Source organism: Sphaerodactylus townsendi, linkage group LG07 (assembly GCF_021028975.2).
Source record: "Sphaerodactylus townsendi isolate TG3544 linkage group LG07, MPM_Stown_v2.3, whole genome shotgun sequence".
Lineage (NCBI taxonomy): Eukaryota > Metazoa > Chordata > Lepidosauria > Squamata > Sphaerodactylidae > Sphaerodactylus > Sphaerodactylus townsendi.
This window is the reverse complement of record NC_059431.1, coordinates 94,466,233-94,483,369: the sequence shown is the minus strand read 5'-3', so window position 1 is coordinate 94,483,369 and position 17,137 is coordinate 94,466,233. Positions and strand designations below refer to the sequence as shown.

The window sequence follows — 17,137 nt, the reverse complement described above, 5'->3', positions numbered from 1 at the left end:
GAATATATAATCCAGTCTTCATGCACTTCAAGATAATTTCCTAGCAATGTAAAGGACATTTGGTATTTGGTCTTCTTGCATGTCAAATAAAGAACTAAAAGCGTCCCTTTTCATTATTTGTAATTTGTTTAATTTGCGATTATGTTTCTTCCTATCTAGTTCTGCCATATGAGGTCCAGGTTTGTCCAATCTTGTGAGATCTCAGAAGTAAAGCAGGGTCAGCTCTGGTTAGCACTTGGATGGAAGGCCAAGGAAGTCCAGAGTTGCTACACAAAGTCAGGCAATGGCAAACCATCTCTGTTCATCTCTTGCCTTGTAAACCTTATAGGTTGCTGTAAGTCCATTGCAACTTGATAGCATTTTAACCCCTATCTCCCCACCTCATAATCCTAGGCATAATTTTAGTCAGGAAACTATTATTTTGTGATATCAGTGGTTTTTTTGCATGCTCTATGTTTTTATGTTGGTCTAAGTTTTTAATGCTGAATTAATTAAATTAATTAATTAATATCTTATTTTTAGTATTTTGTAAGCTGCCCTGAGCAGATTCCTGGCAAGATGGCATAAATATGCCAGTTTAAGCCTACTAAAACTGGTGGGCTTAGGTGAGAGTAACTCTATCTAGGACTGCATCCTAACTGGGCAATTCTGAATCTCAGTGATTCCCTTAAGCCAGTTTCAGTGACATTAATTTTAATCTTATTCACTTCACTTATGCCATGTCTGTCCATAACACAACCCATAGAACAGCTTGCAAACTTAGAAAAACATTAAAATAATAACAAAAAATAGGCAGTGTCCTACCATCTGTGCATGGGAGGAATACAGAGTTTTCCTACGCTCCTCTCCTTTCCTGTGGTTTTATATGCTGCAGTGATCATTACTGGACCCACAGAACCCACACAGATGAACAGTTGTGAGGAATGGCAGATTGGAGTAAGAACAAGAGGATGAAATTCACAACTTTCTACAGCTAGCTGTATTTGCAAAGAGGATGCAAGAGCAATTCCACTTCCTTGTCCTTATTCCAGCCCTTCTGTGTTCCTCTGTCCTGCTCCACAAGCCCAGGAATGATCTCTCTAGGGGTCAAAAGGGACTGCATAAACAGAGGGGAACACAGGAATATAAGGCATTCTATGCAAGGAGTACTTCTCTTCACTACTTTGGTGGAGAGAAGGTTAAGAAGGGACATGACAGCCATATTTAAATATTTGAAGGGATGTCATGTTGATGGGGACAGAAGCTTGTTTTCTGTGGCTCCAGAGATTAGGACCAGGAGTAATGGGTTCATAAGAACATAAGAAAGAGCCTGGTGGATCAGACCAGAGTCCATCTAGTCCAGCACTCTGCTACTCACAGTGGCCCACCAGATGCCTTTGGGAGCTCACATGCAGGATGTGAAAGCAATGGCCTTCTCTTGCTGCTGCTGCTCCTGAGCACCTGGTCTGCTAAGGCATTTGCAATCTCAGATCAAGGAGGATCAAGATTGGTAGCCATAGATCGACTTCTCCTCCATAAATCTGTCCAAGCCCTTTTTAAAGCTATCCAGGTTAGTGGCCATCACCTCCTGTGGCAGCATATTCCAAACACCAATCACACATTGCGTGAAGAAGTGTTTCCTTTTATTAGTCCTAATTCTTCCCCCCAGCATTTTCAATGTATGCCCCCTGGTTCTAGTATTGTGAGAAAGAGAGAAAATTTTCTCTCTGTTGACATTTTCTACCCCATGCATAATTTTATAGACTTCAATCATATCCCCCCTCAGACATCTCCTCTCCAAACTAAAGAGTCCCAAACGCTGCAGCCTCTCCTCATAAGAAAGGTGCTCCAGTTCCTCACTCATCCTCGTTTCCCTTCCTTCAAGGTGAAGGAAAAGATATTCCTTTTTCCATCAGGAAAAAGTTCCTGATAGTAAGGGCTGTTCGACAGTGGAATGCACTACCTCGGAGTATGGTGGAGTCTCCGTCTTTGGAGGTTTTCAAATAGAGGCTGGTTGGCCATCTGTCAGGAGTGCTTTGATTATGTGTTCCCGCATTGCAGGGGGTTGGACTTGATGGCCCTTGTGGTCTCTTCCAACTCCATGATTCTACTATGATACTGTCCACTAACAACAACAACAACAACAACAAATTGCCACGGAAGAACAACTGAAAATCCATAGAACTGTATCTGAAAACTAGCGGATCTGAAAGGTTTCAGTTTCAGTTTAAATTAGTTTCCTGGAGTACAAAAGAGGCACCTCTTGAGAAAAATCCACCATCTTTACTCCTCATAGCTGTTGGTGCAATTGCCATAACATAATCTAATTTTATTTATTTAGTTTATTCATTTAAAATCTTATACCCTGTCTTGCCTTCTTAAACTTAAGGCCATTCACAAAACAAACTCCAAACACTTGTAAATAATATAAAGATCTATCAACAAAATAAAAACAACACACAAGACAAAAGTCAGATCTGCTAACATGGTTTACTGTCCACCAAATGGCCTCTGAAGCAAAACTGTTTCATGTGACTCATTGAACACAGTTAGTGAAGGCGCTCTCCACATCCACTCTATTGAGCAAAGCAGAAGACTGGGCCTACCTTACAAAAAAAAGAAAAGAAAGTGGGCAGAAAGTACAATTCCAAAAAGAGATGGCATTTGCTTAAGTATTATTGGCACTGACCATATAAAGATCAATGAATGTATATTATACTGAACCTAACTAAACACGCAGCAGTGTGTGTGTAACAGGATGTCAAATAGTGACACAAGCAAGGGGTTTTCAAGGCAAGTGAATCAGGGGTGGCTTGCCATTGATCCATTTTGTACAGTAAAACATTTTCACAAATAAATAACACAAATAAAACATTTTCCGGCAGGAAATAAAACATTTCCTCCATGGAATTCTGCAACATTTTTAGCTCAGAATATTTTATTTCCATCCAGAAAATGTTTTATTTGCATGTTGTTCCCTTGCCACTTTTTTGCTGTACGATCTCTTTAAGATGTTTCCCATGCTTCTCAGACTTTCTCGTTGGCACCATTTTCTGACCCCATGCCAGCCATCTGGCACTGTATCTTTATCAGTTTGGGGGGCAGGGGAGTCATGTTTTCATCCCCTAGAGAATCACAGCACAAGGCTTTGAAGCCTCATAACATTGGATCTATGGAGTTTTAAAAAAGCTTGAAAAAAGAAATGGAACAACCACAAAATGTCAACCAGGAAACATTTCAAAGGGGTGACTGGACAAACGGGGTTTTTTGAAACTGTTTGCAACACATTTTCAGGGACTTGTGTGGAACGGACCACTGTCTTCCTCTGTAGAAACTGCCTTGGTGGTCTCCTATCCCAACACAGACCGTGCTTAGCTTCCAAGATCCCATGACATTGGTCTATACCATGCCACATTCCTTCTGAATGCCTAACAGAAGAACAGTGTGTGGAGACGGGCCAGAATGTGTATAATTTGTATTTGATTAAGTCATAGAACCAAGGATTTGCAAAGAATCAAAATGGGAGCTTCTGTGTAAGTGACCAAAGCCTGCAGTTTTGCAATAGGTCAAAAAGGAATGTTACCACCAGCTTGCTAGTGACTATGCAAACAAGCAAGATAACATCTTTGACATCTTGGCACTGAGGGCCTACGTGACAGCAGACAGATGCATTTTATTACTTGGTTTTTGGGTTAGAAATGAATGTGATTAGTTAAATTACAAAGTGTTTGTCTATATAGTTAAATGAACACATAAATGATAAGTGATTCAAATTCACATGTATTTGTATTTTACTATAATTCTATAATTGTTAGAATCATTGCATAAGTCTTAGAATCATGTTTTAACATTTCAAACTGGGGAATTGTTAGGAACATTTCAAGCTGGGAAAAGTAAGTTTTATGATCCAATGGAATGCTGCATAGCCTAGGGATAGCTCTCTCTGGGAGAAACCTAGCAAAACGGGTTTTTCTTGGAGGAACAAGCTAGCTTTTATGGCAGTCCTTTGTATATGCATAGAGGCCATAAGCTAACAGCATGTAGCATTTGAATACTTAGAATATGGGCTGCCTTCATGTGACCAGTTCTGACCAATTAGATTCTTAAGGTATATGAATTATAATACGTGGAACAAAAGGGGAGGACTGTGTGACGTCTTTGCATCTACAAAAACTCAGGTTTTCATATGCTGGACGTGACTCTCACTTGAGAGCCACCCGAAAGGGGGCGTGTCTCTCGTTTGAGAGCACCAGGGCCTCTCCCTCGGGAGAGGTCACCTTCTGTAACTTATCTGTATTCTGTAACATTCTAAAATCCGTGTCTATCACTCGAGGGCACCAAGGGCGTGTCTCTCCCTCGGGAGAGTTCACATTCTGTAAACTGTTCTATATTCTGCTAAGTAAAACTGTTTGTTTGTTTTCTAATGTCAGATGTCTTTTGCTTTATTTCAAATTTTAAGTTTTTCTTAAAACTAACTCAGCTGTGTAGGACCAGAGAGCGGCCCTGGCCCCACAAGTGAAATGTGACTGCCATGATAAAAAATTCTGGTTTCCCAGGTAACGTAGAAAAAATGACTGTGAATTAAAATGGAGGAAATCCAACAACAAGCATGCTCACTTCTGAAAAAAGAATGGTTCCTTTGCATTCCCACACAAAACTCTATTCTGCTATGAACTGAAAATAATCTTTAGTGAGTTAATGGAGACAGGACACTTCACCCTGCAAGCAACTGTCTGAATTCTTGACTGACACAAGCCCCTTTGTAATGAATACCGCCGCCTCCTCCAGAGCTCCGTAAGAAAAGGTCCTTAGGAACATTAACAGTACGACCTTAAGCAGCATTACATCCTTCTAATGTTATTCACTTCAATGGAATTAGAAGGGTATAACTCTGCTTAGGAAGTCTCAGGTGGGCAGGCATGTTGGCCTGCAGTAGCAGAGCAAGATTCAAGTCTAGCAGGAACTTAAAGAACACCAAGATTTCCAGATCTGCTGAAGCGAGCTCTGACTTTCAAAAGCTTATACCCTGGAAATGTTGTCAGTCTTTAAGAGGCTATTGGCCTCAAATCCTGCTTTGCTTAGGAAGGCACTGTTATTTATTTAAAACATTCCGAAACCATCGTTCTCCTCAAACACAGACTCCAGGTTGCTCACAAACATTTAAAAACAATATCACAAATTTGAAAACAATACAGTTTCAGAAAATACAACGTTAAACATGGAAGAAACCAGCCAGCCTCAAAAATTTCAGTTCTTCTTGAAAGTTATCAATGGTTGATTACCCACGGCTGGCATTCCCCGGCCTCACCCAACTCCAGCGTGAAAAGTCATGCCGGAAGTGCTCTCATTTTCCCCAAGGAAATCGTGCCCTGATTGCCTCCTCTCCTCTCTGCATACCACAAACAGGAAGTGCATGGGGATGATATTTCTTGCCCTGACAGGCTTCTTGTCCCACCATACGCCTCTGCGCTGGAGGGTAATTGGCCTATTTATTTTTAAAGCCCATCTTTCTTCCAAGGAGTTCAGGATAATGTACATGGTTCTCCCCTCCTCCATTGTGCTCTCACAACCACCCCTGTGAGGTAGGTTAGCCTAAGATAACGTACTGGCATAAAGTCAACACTGAGTTGTTTTATTGAGTACAAATTTGAACCCAGATCCCCAGATTCCAGTCTGCATTCAAGTCAGGAAGGAAAATTTACACATGTGGTCCTCATAAGAAGGATTTTTCACAGCAATTTTTGTTCAAAGCAATTCTAATATCATAAACTTTTTTGTAGCTCGAGAATGTCTGTTTTGAGGACACATTTTTCAGGTTTTCACTTCTCAGCAAGCTGTAACAAAAAGGATTATATCCCTGATCATGCAATAAAATATATAATATTAAGTTCTTAAGGGTTCATTCAAAAACGGCTTATTTTGGAACTAATTTCATGTGTTGCTATACACATTTCTCCAATATGAGTGGCTTCTTCAAGCTAAAAAAAACCTTGGGAAAGATATGGAGGGTATAAATATCTCTTACTTAGCACAGCAGCATTCTTACAATAAAAGAGCATTCTGTATCGCAAAGCCACATTCCTCTTGGCCTTTATATATAGTTCCACCTGAGCAAGGAAGCATGAAATATCTGTACCAAAATGAAACTTTAATCATTGATGCATAAATGTATGTCCTTTTCATTTGCTCACAGATGGCCCCATCCCCAGATGAAAAGCAGGGATTTAGAAATCTGGGCAGTATGAATCATTTTCAGCCATGTTACTTTTACACAGTACCTCTGAGTGTTAAAAGAACTTAATATACATCAGAAGTCAGATGCATGTATATGTAGGCCAATATTATTACTGTTCATATTACAATTGGGGGGTGTGATGCTGATGGAATCATGGCTTTCCTATAGGCCCCAAGTGAGTCCACGGCTGTGAGATTTGAATAGAGGACTCCCCATCTCAGAGTTTACAGTGTAAGCCACTAAGCAAATGTAAGAAGAGGGAAATGGTTACAGGCATACCATGTAAAGAATGAGTGACTGAGACACAATTCACTATGTCTACATTTAGAGCAGGGGTCTCCAAATTGTGGCCCTCCAGATGTTCATGGACACCAAGTCCCATCAGCCCCTGCCAGCATGTGTAATTGGCAGAGCTGATGGAAATCATAGTCCATGAACATCTGGAAGGCCACAGGTAGGAGACCCCTGATTTAGAGATTGTTCACACACATGTCCCATGATGAGATGCTCAGGCATGGACAGGAAAGAGTGCCTTAAATTGAGTTTTTTTACTTCCATGATACACCTACCTTCAGCCCTGCCTTAATTTTGTGTGTGCATAGTTAAAATGGCCCTCTTCAGAAACAAGGCTCCCCCACTGCCCATGCACCATTATTGAAAAGTAACCTCATTTTGTGTTCATCGTATGTTACTGCAGCAATTACAAAGACCTCTTGGCCCAATCCAAGATGGTGATAAGGGCTTATTTGACCTGCCAGTTCTAAAGTTGAAAGGGACTTTATAAGACCTTAAGTCCAACTTCTATTCAGTGCAGGAAATCCCAAGTTAAAGTAACACTGACACATAGCTGGTTGAAAACTTCCACAAAGGGGAAACCCCTCCCCTAGTTTATTGGCTGCATCATCAAGCTAGTTTCTCCCAATGTTCAACCAACCTCTCCCCTCCAATAACTTAATTACTTTAAAATTAGTTTTCCTTTCTAGCAAACAGTTGCCTTTGGGTCCAAACCAGAGGTTACAGGTTAAGTACAAAAGCAAAACTCAATTAAGACTGATAAACAGATAAAATCCGTAGTGCCAACAAGGGAACAGTAAAAACCAAGTGCTGTTCCTACTCAAGACTGAATGCCACCATGAAAAGGAATGTCTTTTCACACACACTCTCTTTGGAAGCCTTGAAGGGACTATACCATCTTCTCATCCATGGGCAGGAAAGTGGCTGAAAAGGCCCACCTGTGGGTTCTGGCTAACTGAAGTTCAACAATCACCAATTCTGTCCTAAAAGTTTTTTTAAACTTCTGGGTGGCCTTGAGCCAGTCACAGTTCTCTCAGAACTCTCTCAGCCCATGAAGACGCAGGCAATGGCAAACCACCTCCAAATATCTCTTGCCATGAAAACTCTATGGGGTTGCCATAAGTCAGCTGTGACTTGACACACACACTCACAAGAAATGGTTGGTATGGTTGGAGACGGTCCTTCATATATTTCCTCGCCATGCCACATGGTGCTATTGTTCTCCACAGCTATGGCAGTTTCTGCACCTGAGATTGGGTCATGATTTCTTCTAGATCCTTATGCCTATAAGTTTCTTCTAGTTTTCGTCATTTTACTAACCATGAAAGCCAGAGGACAGGAATGTATGTTTGCATGATGGACACAGCAGTTCTCCTCGTTAGCATCCTTCCAACTGGGAGGACATTCCTGTTCCTCACAGAACTTCTTAGCAGCAGCTGCATTACTTAAAGAGAATTAGTTCAAAGACAGACAATTACTTTGAAATCAATATGCATTCCTAAATTAATTTTTAAAGCATCTTGGCATTAGCATATTTGAAAAAAACAACAGATTGTACAACCCCATTTCCCTAAAAACTTTGTGCTAGCCCAGTCTGTTTGGTTTGCTTAGAAGATTATCTCCTAAACTCTATACTTCACCATCGAATTCAGGATACCAAACACAAGGCAGGGCTTGGAGTTCTGTCATGAACTGTCCTGGGGTAGCATGGGAGGACAAGGTCTCTGCTGAGGAAGAGAGGGACAACCTGCCCCCAGCCTGCCTTGGCAGACCCTTCCTGTGAGGCTGGGGTCTCAAAGCCTTCTCAAAGTGACCGTGAGCCAAAATTGTTCACCACTCTGCTGAAAATGTGCAGACAGGGACGGCACCTTCTTCCACTGTTGGTGGACTTGTAGGAAAATTGGACAGTACTGGAGCACAACATTGTAGAAGATGTATTAAATGACAGATTTGAGAAATAACCAAAGCTATATCTTCAATCACTTTGGGATTCTAGTGACATCACTCTGCAAAAACACAAGACACTCCTTTATTCCCTAACTACAGCAGCAAGAGCAGTTGTTGTCAGACACTGGAAAACACAAGATCTACCTACATCAGACGAATCGCTACAAAAAGTCCAAGATTACAGAACAGCGGACAGGTTGGCAACACTTATTCATAAAAAATGTCTTGATTCTTACTACAAAGTTTGGGATCCTTTACTAAAATACTTGTATTTTAGTACTTTACTAAAATACTTGTATCCCCAAAATAGATCTCCCCTCCATACTGCCTCAATATTATTTTGTGTGCCTTATTAATGGGTTTGCCAAAAGGAAAATAACCCTCCTGGCAATGGAAAAAGTGACCAACCACCCTCCTGGCAATGGAAAAAGTATGTATAGTGAGGGAGTGAGTGAGGGGAGGGCAGTGAGTGAGGGGTGGCATGCAAGGGAAGGGGAGGGAGTGAGGGGTGGCATTCAAGGGAGGGGAAGGAAGGGGAGGGGGTCCAGCATCTGGACATGGCCCACCCACCCTAGCAGAGGGAGGGGAGGGATGGGGTAGCATGCAAGGGAAGGGATTGAAGGGTGGAATGCAAGGGAGGGGAGGGGAGGGGAGGGAGCCCGGCATCTGGACATGGCCCACCCACCCTAGCGGAGGGAGGGGAGAGGTGGCATGCAAAGGGAGGGGAGAGAGGGGGAGGGGCTAGTTGTAGTCAGACACTGGAAAACACAAGATCTACTGACATCAGATGAATGGTTACAAAAAGGCCAAGATTACAGAACAGCAGACAGGTTGACAACACTTATTCATTAAAAATGTCTTGATTCTTACTACAAAGTTTGGGATCCTTTACTAAAACACTTGTATAACTCTGATCCCCAAAATAGATCTCTAATATAGTCTATAATTATTTTATTTATTATTTATTATTTATTTCATTTTTAAACCGCCCTCCCCCGAAGGGCTCATCACTATCACACAGTTGTATATGGAATTCTTTTAATAGTTTTCTAAACCTTTTTATTTCTGTAATGTATTACATAGTTAAAATGTTATCTCATCCATTCATTTATTTTTATGTATATGTATATTAATATATGACACATTTGTCCAAAGTAGGCATATTCGAAGTAACAATTATCCACACACGTAATTCATGTCGTTTATTATAGACTAGAAGATAGATCTTGTTTTTCCTAGAGTCATAATCAGCTTTCTCAAACAAGTTAAGTCTTTCCATTTACATATGTTCATTGTTATATAGTAGTATATGGAATTCTTCCAATAATTTTCTAAACTTTCTCTATCTCTGTAGTGTTTCATATGGTTAAAATGTTATCTCATTCATTCATACACACATGTAAATTAATATATATCACATATATATGTTTAAAATAGTCATTCTTGGAGTAGCAACTATCCATGCATGTAATTGTTTATATTTATAATTATATTGTTCATAATTACATTGTTTATAATAGACACAATGGATCCTGCTATTCTAGAGTTATGATTAGTTACAGGGAAAAACGATATAGAATTTCATTGTATGTGGATGATGATATGTCATTTACAAAATACAATAAAAATATATTTGGGGGGGAAAAGTGACCCTGAGCCAGCAGGGCCCTCAGGCCTGGAGGCCCCAGTATGGATCTGCACACTTTAATTTACTTGATTTTATATCCTACCCTGCCCCAAAGGCTGGCCTCAAGGTGGCTTACACATAATCAATATATACCACATGTCACAAAGATATACTACTCACAATCAATAATCAATAAATAATATAATAAACCAGCTTAAATAATTTAAGATTGAGCAAACAGGTAATTAAAAATTTACAAAATATACAAAATTATACAAAAATTTCATTCTCCATTCCACTCTCCAATGGAGGATAAAAATTAGTAACTAAATCAGTTCTAGCTGAGGGAAAGGAAACAAGGAAAGAGAAGAGTGAGGATGGGAAAGAGAAGGGAAAAAAAGAAGTAAAAGGAAGGGGGGAAGGTGGGAAAGGGGAGGCCAGACAAGATGGAAAGGCCATAACTATCTCAACCATATGCCTGCTGGAACATCTCTGCCTTGCAGGCCCTGTGGAATCATACCACATTCCGCAAGGCCCTGATCTCAGATGGCAGAGTTCCACAAGGCAGGGGCCAGGGCTGAAAAGGCACTGGCCAAGGACCGGTGGATTTCCTGTGGGCTGGGGAACTCCAGCAGGTTGCTTCCAGAAGAGCATAATGCTCTCCAGGGGTGATATTGCGAGATGCGGCCCCATGACCACACCCACCAGAGTCTTCTTAGTCCTGAAGCACACCAGGTGCAGAAGAGATGAAGTGTGCTGGCTGAGGAATGGACAAAGCACAAAGGCGCATGCATGGCAACCTGCGCACTTCCCTGTGCAGCCTCCATTCCCCTTTTTGGCTCTGTCTGGTAGAATGCTCTGTCAAATGAGACCAGGGCCTGAGAGACTTACATCAATTCCACATGGCCTGTAAGATGGAGATGTTCCACTGGACACAGTTGAGAGCAGCAATGGAGGCCATCTTAGCTGGCCACCTCCCCTTTCTTTTTCTTTTTTCCCCCTTTTCCTTTTTTTTTGTTTTTTTAATATTTTCCTTGTCCTTTCCTACATTTTATTTAGGTATTTCTTTAGGATCTCTTGTCCTGATGTGCTCCCTCCCTTTGAACAGTTTAATTTAGGGCACTAGAAGATGGGAGAATTTTAAAAGTTGGGGTTGACTTACATAATTGATATTAGTCTGATTTTATATTGTAGAAATTGACATTGTGAGCTGCCCTCAGCCTGTCCTGATGGGAAAAGGCAGGTTATAAATCTAATAAATAAATAAATAAATGCTAGAAGAGACCAGTAAGTCACCACAGGCTCTGAGCACCAGTACTCCAGATGAATAGAGGCACTGATAGTATAATGTTGGTACCAGCAGCATCTGGAGGGAAGCTCCCTAAATAAGACTGCAGAGAATATTACTTGGTACAATATATAATAACATGTTTTTCAGTGTTTTAAAATATTTAGCATTCCATCACTTATTTCTATTCAGTTTCTTACTTTCTTACATGTCTGTCACATGTGATAGAATATAACATCTGACATTTCCAACACCTTCCACTGTAATTGTCCACTGTAATTGTTGTTTGCCTTAGCTATATCTTTAGGTGTGATATACCATTTTAAAACATTTTATAACCAGCTTCGCCTAATAGTTGATGTTCTGTCAACTTGATTTCTTAAGTCCAAAGATTTTCCCCATATGTGTGGTTTCTCCCAATGTTTGCATCCATTTTATCATGCATTCTTCTACTTGTTCTGTTTCAGTATCATACTGCAATAACATCTTTTCTATTTTTACTTATAAATGCATTGGATTTTCAGTTATTAATTATTCAAAAGTCATATTTTTTGTTAATTGGCTGCCTTCGTTGGCTATTTGTTCTTTCAGTTTTGATATAATAACCAGGGAATATTCTTTCCTTCATCTTGGCTGTATGCCGTGGTTTTATTTTTCCTAGATCATCATATTCTCATAAGTTATATGACCATTTTTTTCCTTTGTGCTGTAATCACAATAAACATCAACTGGAGATGTTATGATGATATTGGTGAGTTTATCCTACTTCTGCATTGAAACCATATTTTTAACAAACTGTTTCTCAAATGCAAAATGGTGCATAGAATTTGCAAAATGATGCTAGAATTTGGTGCCTATGTGAACAGAATGCCTGAACGTGGATTACAGGTAGCATCTATGGCTGCAAACCTTCAGGTGTGGCCTTGAATTCTCTTAGAATTACAACTAATCTCCAACAACAGAGAAAATGGGAGCTTCCAAGGACACAAGGCAGCACTCACTTCGGGTTCTACTCCCAGTAATTTCCCAACCCAGAGTGGGCAACCCTAGAAGCACTACCTTTCTTTCATGCTCACTCACCCTCCCCCCCCCCCCAAGTGAAAAGAACCCCCAAAAGATCTGTGAAATCTAGTCCTGGCTCATTTTCCCAACACTAATAAATAGCTTTTGTCATTATTTTGGGATTCTTATAGGATTGGGACTATCAAAAATTTCTTCTGCAGCTCCACCTGACCACACGCAGACACTCACATAAACAAAGAATGTACCTGTGAGAAAGAATCCCATTTTCCACAGCATAATGGTAAAAGTAATCTGCTGCAAAGACTGTATAAATGACATCAAAGGACTCCCCGCTGATGACCTTTTCTGGCGGCCTCAGAACCCAGCTCATCTCTAGGCCTGGAAAGGAAGCAGAGATCTAAACTATGTCAACATCGCACAGCTTTCTACCCAAAGATGGCCTGTGTGCAGGGGTGGAGTAAGGGGAATCTGCACCCAGAGCACGTGCGCGCCCTGTGCACCCTCCATGGAACTGCCCGCCCCACTCCAGAACGCCCCAGAACACCCCCACCACGCCCCCTCCATGGCTCTGCCCGAGGTGTTGCGCCCCCCTTCCCATTGGCGCTACACCACTGCCTGTGTGCTACTGACTATGAGATTCTGGTGTTGTTATTACCAGAATCCCATAGTCGGTAATAACAAATTGAGTGTTGTTATTACCCTCAAAGGATTCCTTGGAGAGGAAGTTCAGGAGTCAAAAAACCTGCTTAATTAGCCCATCAAAATTGCATTTCTGCTTATGCTGGAAAAATATCAAGAAAGGTTCTGGGCATGCTTCTGTGATCTGCTGACAGTAGAGCAATATTTGATTGGGGCTTTCATAACAGCTTTTCAATCTCTGTTGCTATTGTATATTAAAGCTTTTTACTCTTATGGACCCTGTGGACAATAATCCAATGCTTCTTTTGTATTGTATTGTTAATACTGCTCTGGACGTGAGATTCAACAATACAATTATGGCTTACTACAGAGAAATCATATAATTAAAGAACTATACACAATATTTCCCTCCAAGATTTATAGACAAGTGGGTATATTTTGCAGTTTTGCAGTTTTGTTTTGTTTTTGAAACAAATTTTGCAAGAACAAAAGCAATATTTCTTGCAAGAAATGATGAATTTGCATAACTGGCAGAAACAAACAAGTACCCTGTAAAATAAAGCCTGCACTAAGACTGAGCTCCAGAATTAGGGATGGACAGGTAAATTAAAGTAACCCAGGAACTAGCCAGACTGACTTGGCCCCTATGGCACTACAAACCAGCGCTGTGGAAGCGATTCAGTTCTGATCTAGCCAGGAGTGCCAAAAATGAGTGTTGTCTCTGGTACAAAAGAGAAGGAACAGGTTTGTCAGATGTGAGATGAGTGACCCCTGAAACATTGCCAGTGTAATGCTTAGATGGCTTGTTAAAAACTATAAGAAATCTACCCTGTTTCACTGTCCTCCAAGGTACAGTGATATCAGGTAAGTGTTATTCACACATGAAAAGCACCAGCTGACACTAGAGTCATTAAGTGATGAGTATGAATATGTGTAAGTCAGGTATAGAGCAGATGTAGAAAGATGTCGGACCCTACTGCTGAGATCTTGGTGCTGACAGGTCATCGCTTACAAAGCAAATCTCAACTCAGTTTGTAAGCCATTTTCAAAAGCTTATATGATGTCACCCATACATAATTCACTGGGAGCTCTGACGTCCACTGGCTTTTCAACTGATAGTTTGAAAATAATTCTTTCCACAAAAAAGGAACATATATAGCTTTGCATTTGCTAAAATTTTACCCAAATTCTGGTCCTTTTCAAAGTTATGCTTTCAACAAACGAAATGTAGCTGCAGAAAGATGAAAGCAATATGCTTTTTACACACTGTTCGCAATCACTAATGTACTTTTGAAGAGATCAGCTGTTCAAGAGCTGATGGCTTGCTGTTTTTTGTTAAATCATTACAATTGCTGAACAGTTGAAAAGATCAAAGCATTAAAATGTAACTACAGAAGCTTTCTGGATTAGCTTGAGTATCTACTAAATGCAGTCTGGTTTGGAATGTGTAAAACCTGGATATAACAGTATAACATGTTATCTATTGCTATAATTGCTTGGGAATTTATATGGGCTTTAGATATTATAATGAAAAAATGGACATCATACAACACGAACATCTGTCTTCTTGTAAAACGGATGGAAAAGCACAGCAGAAACTGGTGCCTGGTTCTCCAAGACCAGAAAGTTAATATACATGAAGAAGGGGAAAAGGTTTTATTAAATAAGTTAGCAAGCAGAGAAGCTAGACTTGTATACATATTCCAAAAAAATGTATACAGAACCTGCACATATGTGCATAATTTCTCTGTAAGAAAGAATCATTCTGAAAATTAAACCAGAATCTGTATTTGGATAAATTATACATTCAAATTTACCATGCCACTACTCATGAACACCAAAGCGCATGTATTAGGAAGCCACAGCCCAATCTAGGTATTGAAAGACTCCCTATAATTCGTGTTGAATGCAGGAAATATCAGAGGCCGTTTCCGCATGGGCCAAAAACGGCGGCCTGGGGGCGGTAAAAACGCAGCCCCCAGGCCGCCGTTCGCACAGGCGGTGCTGCTGAAACGCAGCAGCGCCGACCTGGCTGCCCTTCCCCACCCTCAGGGCAGCGTCAGGCCATCCTAAAAAACAACCCTTTAAAGGGTTGTTTTTGAGGGAACAGCGTCTTCCGGGCGGTGCGGTGCAAACAGCACCACCGGGAACACGCTGTTTCCCCTTCCCTCTCCCACTTCCCTCTCGCTGTCGTCGTCCTGCTGGCCTCCTAAGTCCCTCCCTCGCTGTCCTCCGACCCCTGGAGGTCAGAGGGCAGCGTGGGCGGGGCTTAGGAGGCCAGCAGGACGATGACAGCGACGAGGTAAGTGGGAGAGGGAAGGGGGAAGAGGCGGCTCTGTGCGGAGCCGCCTCTCCTGCGGCGGCCTCTGCTGGGGCCTCCACCCCCACGCTGGCAGAATTCTTGCCGGCGTGGGGGCGCATAGAGGCCCAAGTGGAAACGGCCAGAGTGAGAGAGGCACACATGAAGCAAATATGACTGCCATGTAAAGTTTGGAGCCACTCTTGAGCAGGTTAGAATGCACAATTCCTATTCATGTTTACATCACCAAGGAAAAATTTCTGATCGTTTGTGTCTGGTACTTGCAAGCATTTTTGCTGCCTTTTTTGTGGACTGCTCAAATGGCAGGCAAGCCTCTGAACTAATTTTCCTGCATATATTGCTGATCATTTTCTTTGGCTTACAGTATTTAGAAACAGATGCTACTACCTACTTATGTATCTGAACCAGATCGGAGATGAGAAAGATATTAGGAATCCTTTTGATCGCTTACCTTCCTTTCCAGTCTATTGTTCCAGCACAATTGAAGGATGAACTCACCTCCACAGTCCACCATGTTAAATTCATCTGGTTTTTCCAGGGGCCAACAATCATAATCAGTATTATCCAAATCATGCCATCCCTCTGCTAAAACAGCCTGCCACAAAGAAACATACATTGACCCGGGTCCCATAGGAATGACAGACCAAACCCAAACCCATGGTCTTTTCCTATGGGCCACTGGCTGAGACCAAGGCCAGCTGCAGCATCCACATCAGCATCTCAGGGTTCATCTTGAACCTAGCTGGAGCTAGAACAGGTCCAAGAGACAATGGCCCCTTCCACACATGCAGAATAATGCATTTTCAATCCACTTTCAATCCACTTTGCAGCTGGATTTTACTGTGAGGAACAACAAAATCACTTGCCAACAATTGTGAAAGTGGATTGAAAATGCATTATTCTGCATGTGCAGAAGGGGCCAATGAGGGACAGAAGCCATACCTATTGCCTCCTCTGTACCATGGGCAGTGGAGGGGAAGCTGAGTCCCAGGGCTGGAACTGTTCAATCATACATGATGAAGACTATGCTTGACTTGGACCACCACCAGACTAGTCTCTCTCTCCTCCTTGCCTCTGAACTGTTTCAGTAAAACAGCTGGAGGTTGCCATTTTTCTCTTCATTAAACAATTGTTATGATCATCGCTGTAATTAATGTACGGCTTGTTAGGAATGATAGAACCTTCCACAATCTGCACAGCTTATGAGATATGACATAACAACACAACAGAAGAATGTCCAAAATAGAAGTGGATGTTCTTCTGCTGTGTTCAGTTTAATTTGACAGGTACATGTCAAGATTCTAAAATGCAACAAGAACAAATAGAGAAAGACATAGCAGCCATTTATATTACAACATTTTCAGCAACAGGGGTATTACAAAACTGAAACATCCTTTCTCATTGTGTGTGTGTGTGTGTGTGCGCATCCATGTAAGAGAGAGTATTTTTATATAAAATAAATGGATCAGTTTGGATCTATCAAAATGGATCAATACGGGGGAAAGTTCCCCATATTGCATTTGCTCTTCTTTTACTGACTTTACATTGTCCTGTTGATGGTGGTGGAGATAGCAATATGGACCATACAGAAATACAATTGGTTCATTAACAATGTAACATTACTTTTATTGTCAGCACATTTTATTACAAAAATCTTATGTAATTATTTTATTAGCCAGCACTGTTTTATTGATCATTCTTTACTGCGAGTGCCACTATGTAACACTCAAACTAGTTACCAGAATTGAGTATTTTCCCTTTAAATTGTCACTCAGATCTCTGAGA

At 41.1% G+C, this 17,137-nt stretch overlaps 1 protein-coding gene across 1 annotated transcript in view; it reads right to left on the bottom strand.

The window, feature by feature from the left end:
- LOC125437021 (atrial natriuretic peptide receptor 2-like) overlaps positions 1-15,968 on the bottom strand; it is a 66,763-nt gene extending 50,795 nt beyond the window's left edge. The window contains exons 1-4 of the mRNA XM_048504391.1: positions 15,851-15,968; positions 12,639-12,771; positions 8,600-8,616; positions 7,829-7,944 (exon numbers count right to left, since the gene is read on the bottom strand). Of these exons, the coding sequence (XP_048360348.1) occupies positions 7,829-7,944; positions 8,600-8,616; positions 12,639-12,771; positions 15,851-15,968 (384 nt within the window). The remainder of the gene's footprint in view (positions 1-7,828; positions 7,945-8,599; positions 8,617-12,638; positions 12,772-15,850) is intronic.
- Between the last annotated feature and the right edge of the window lie 1,169 nt (positions 15,969-17,137).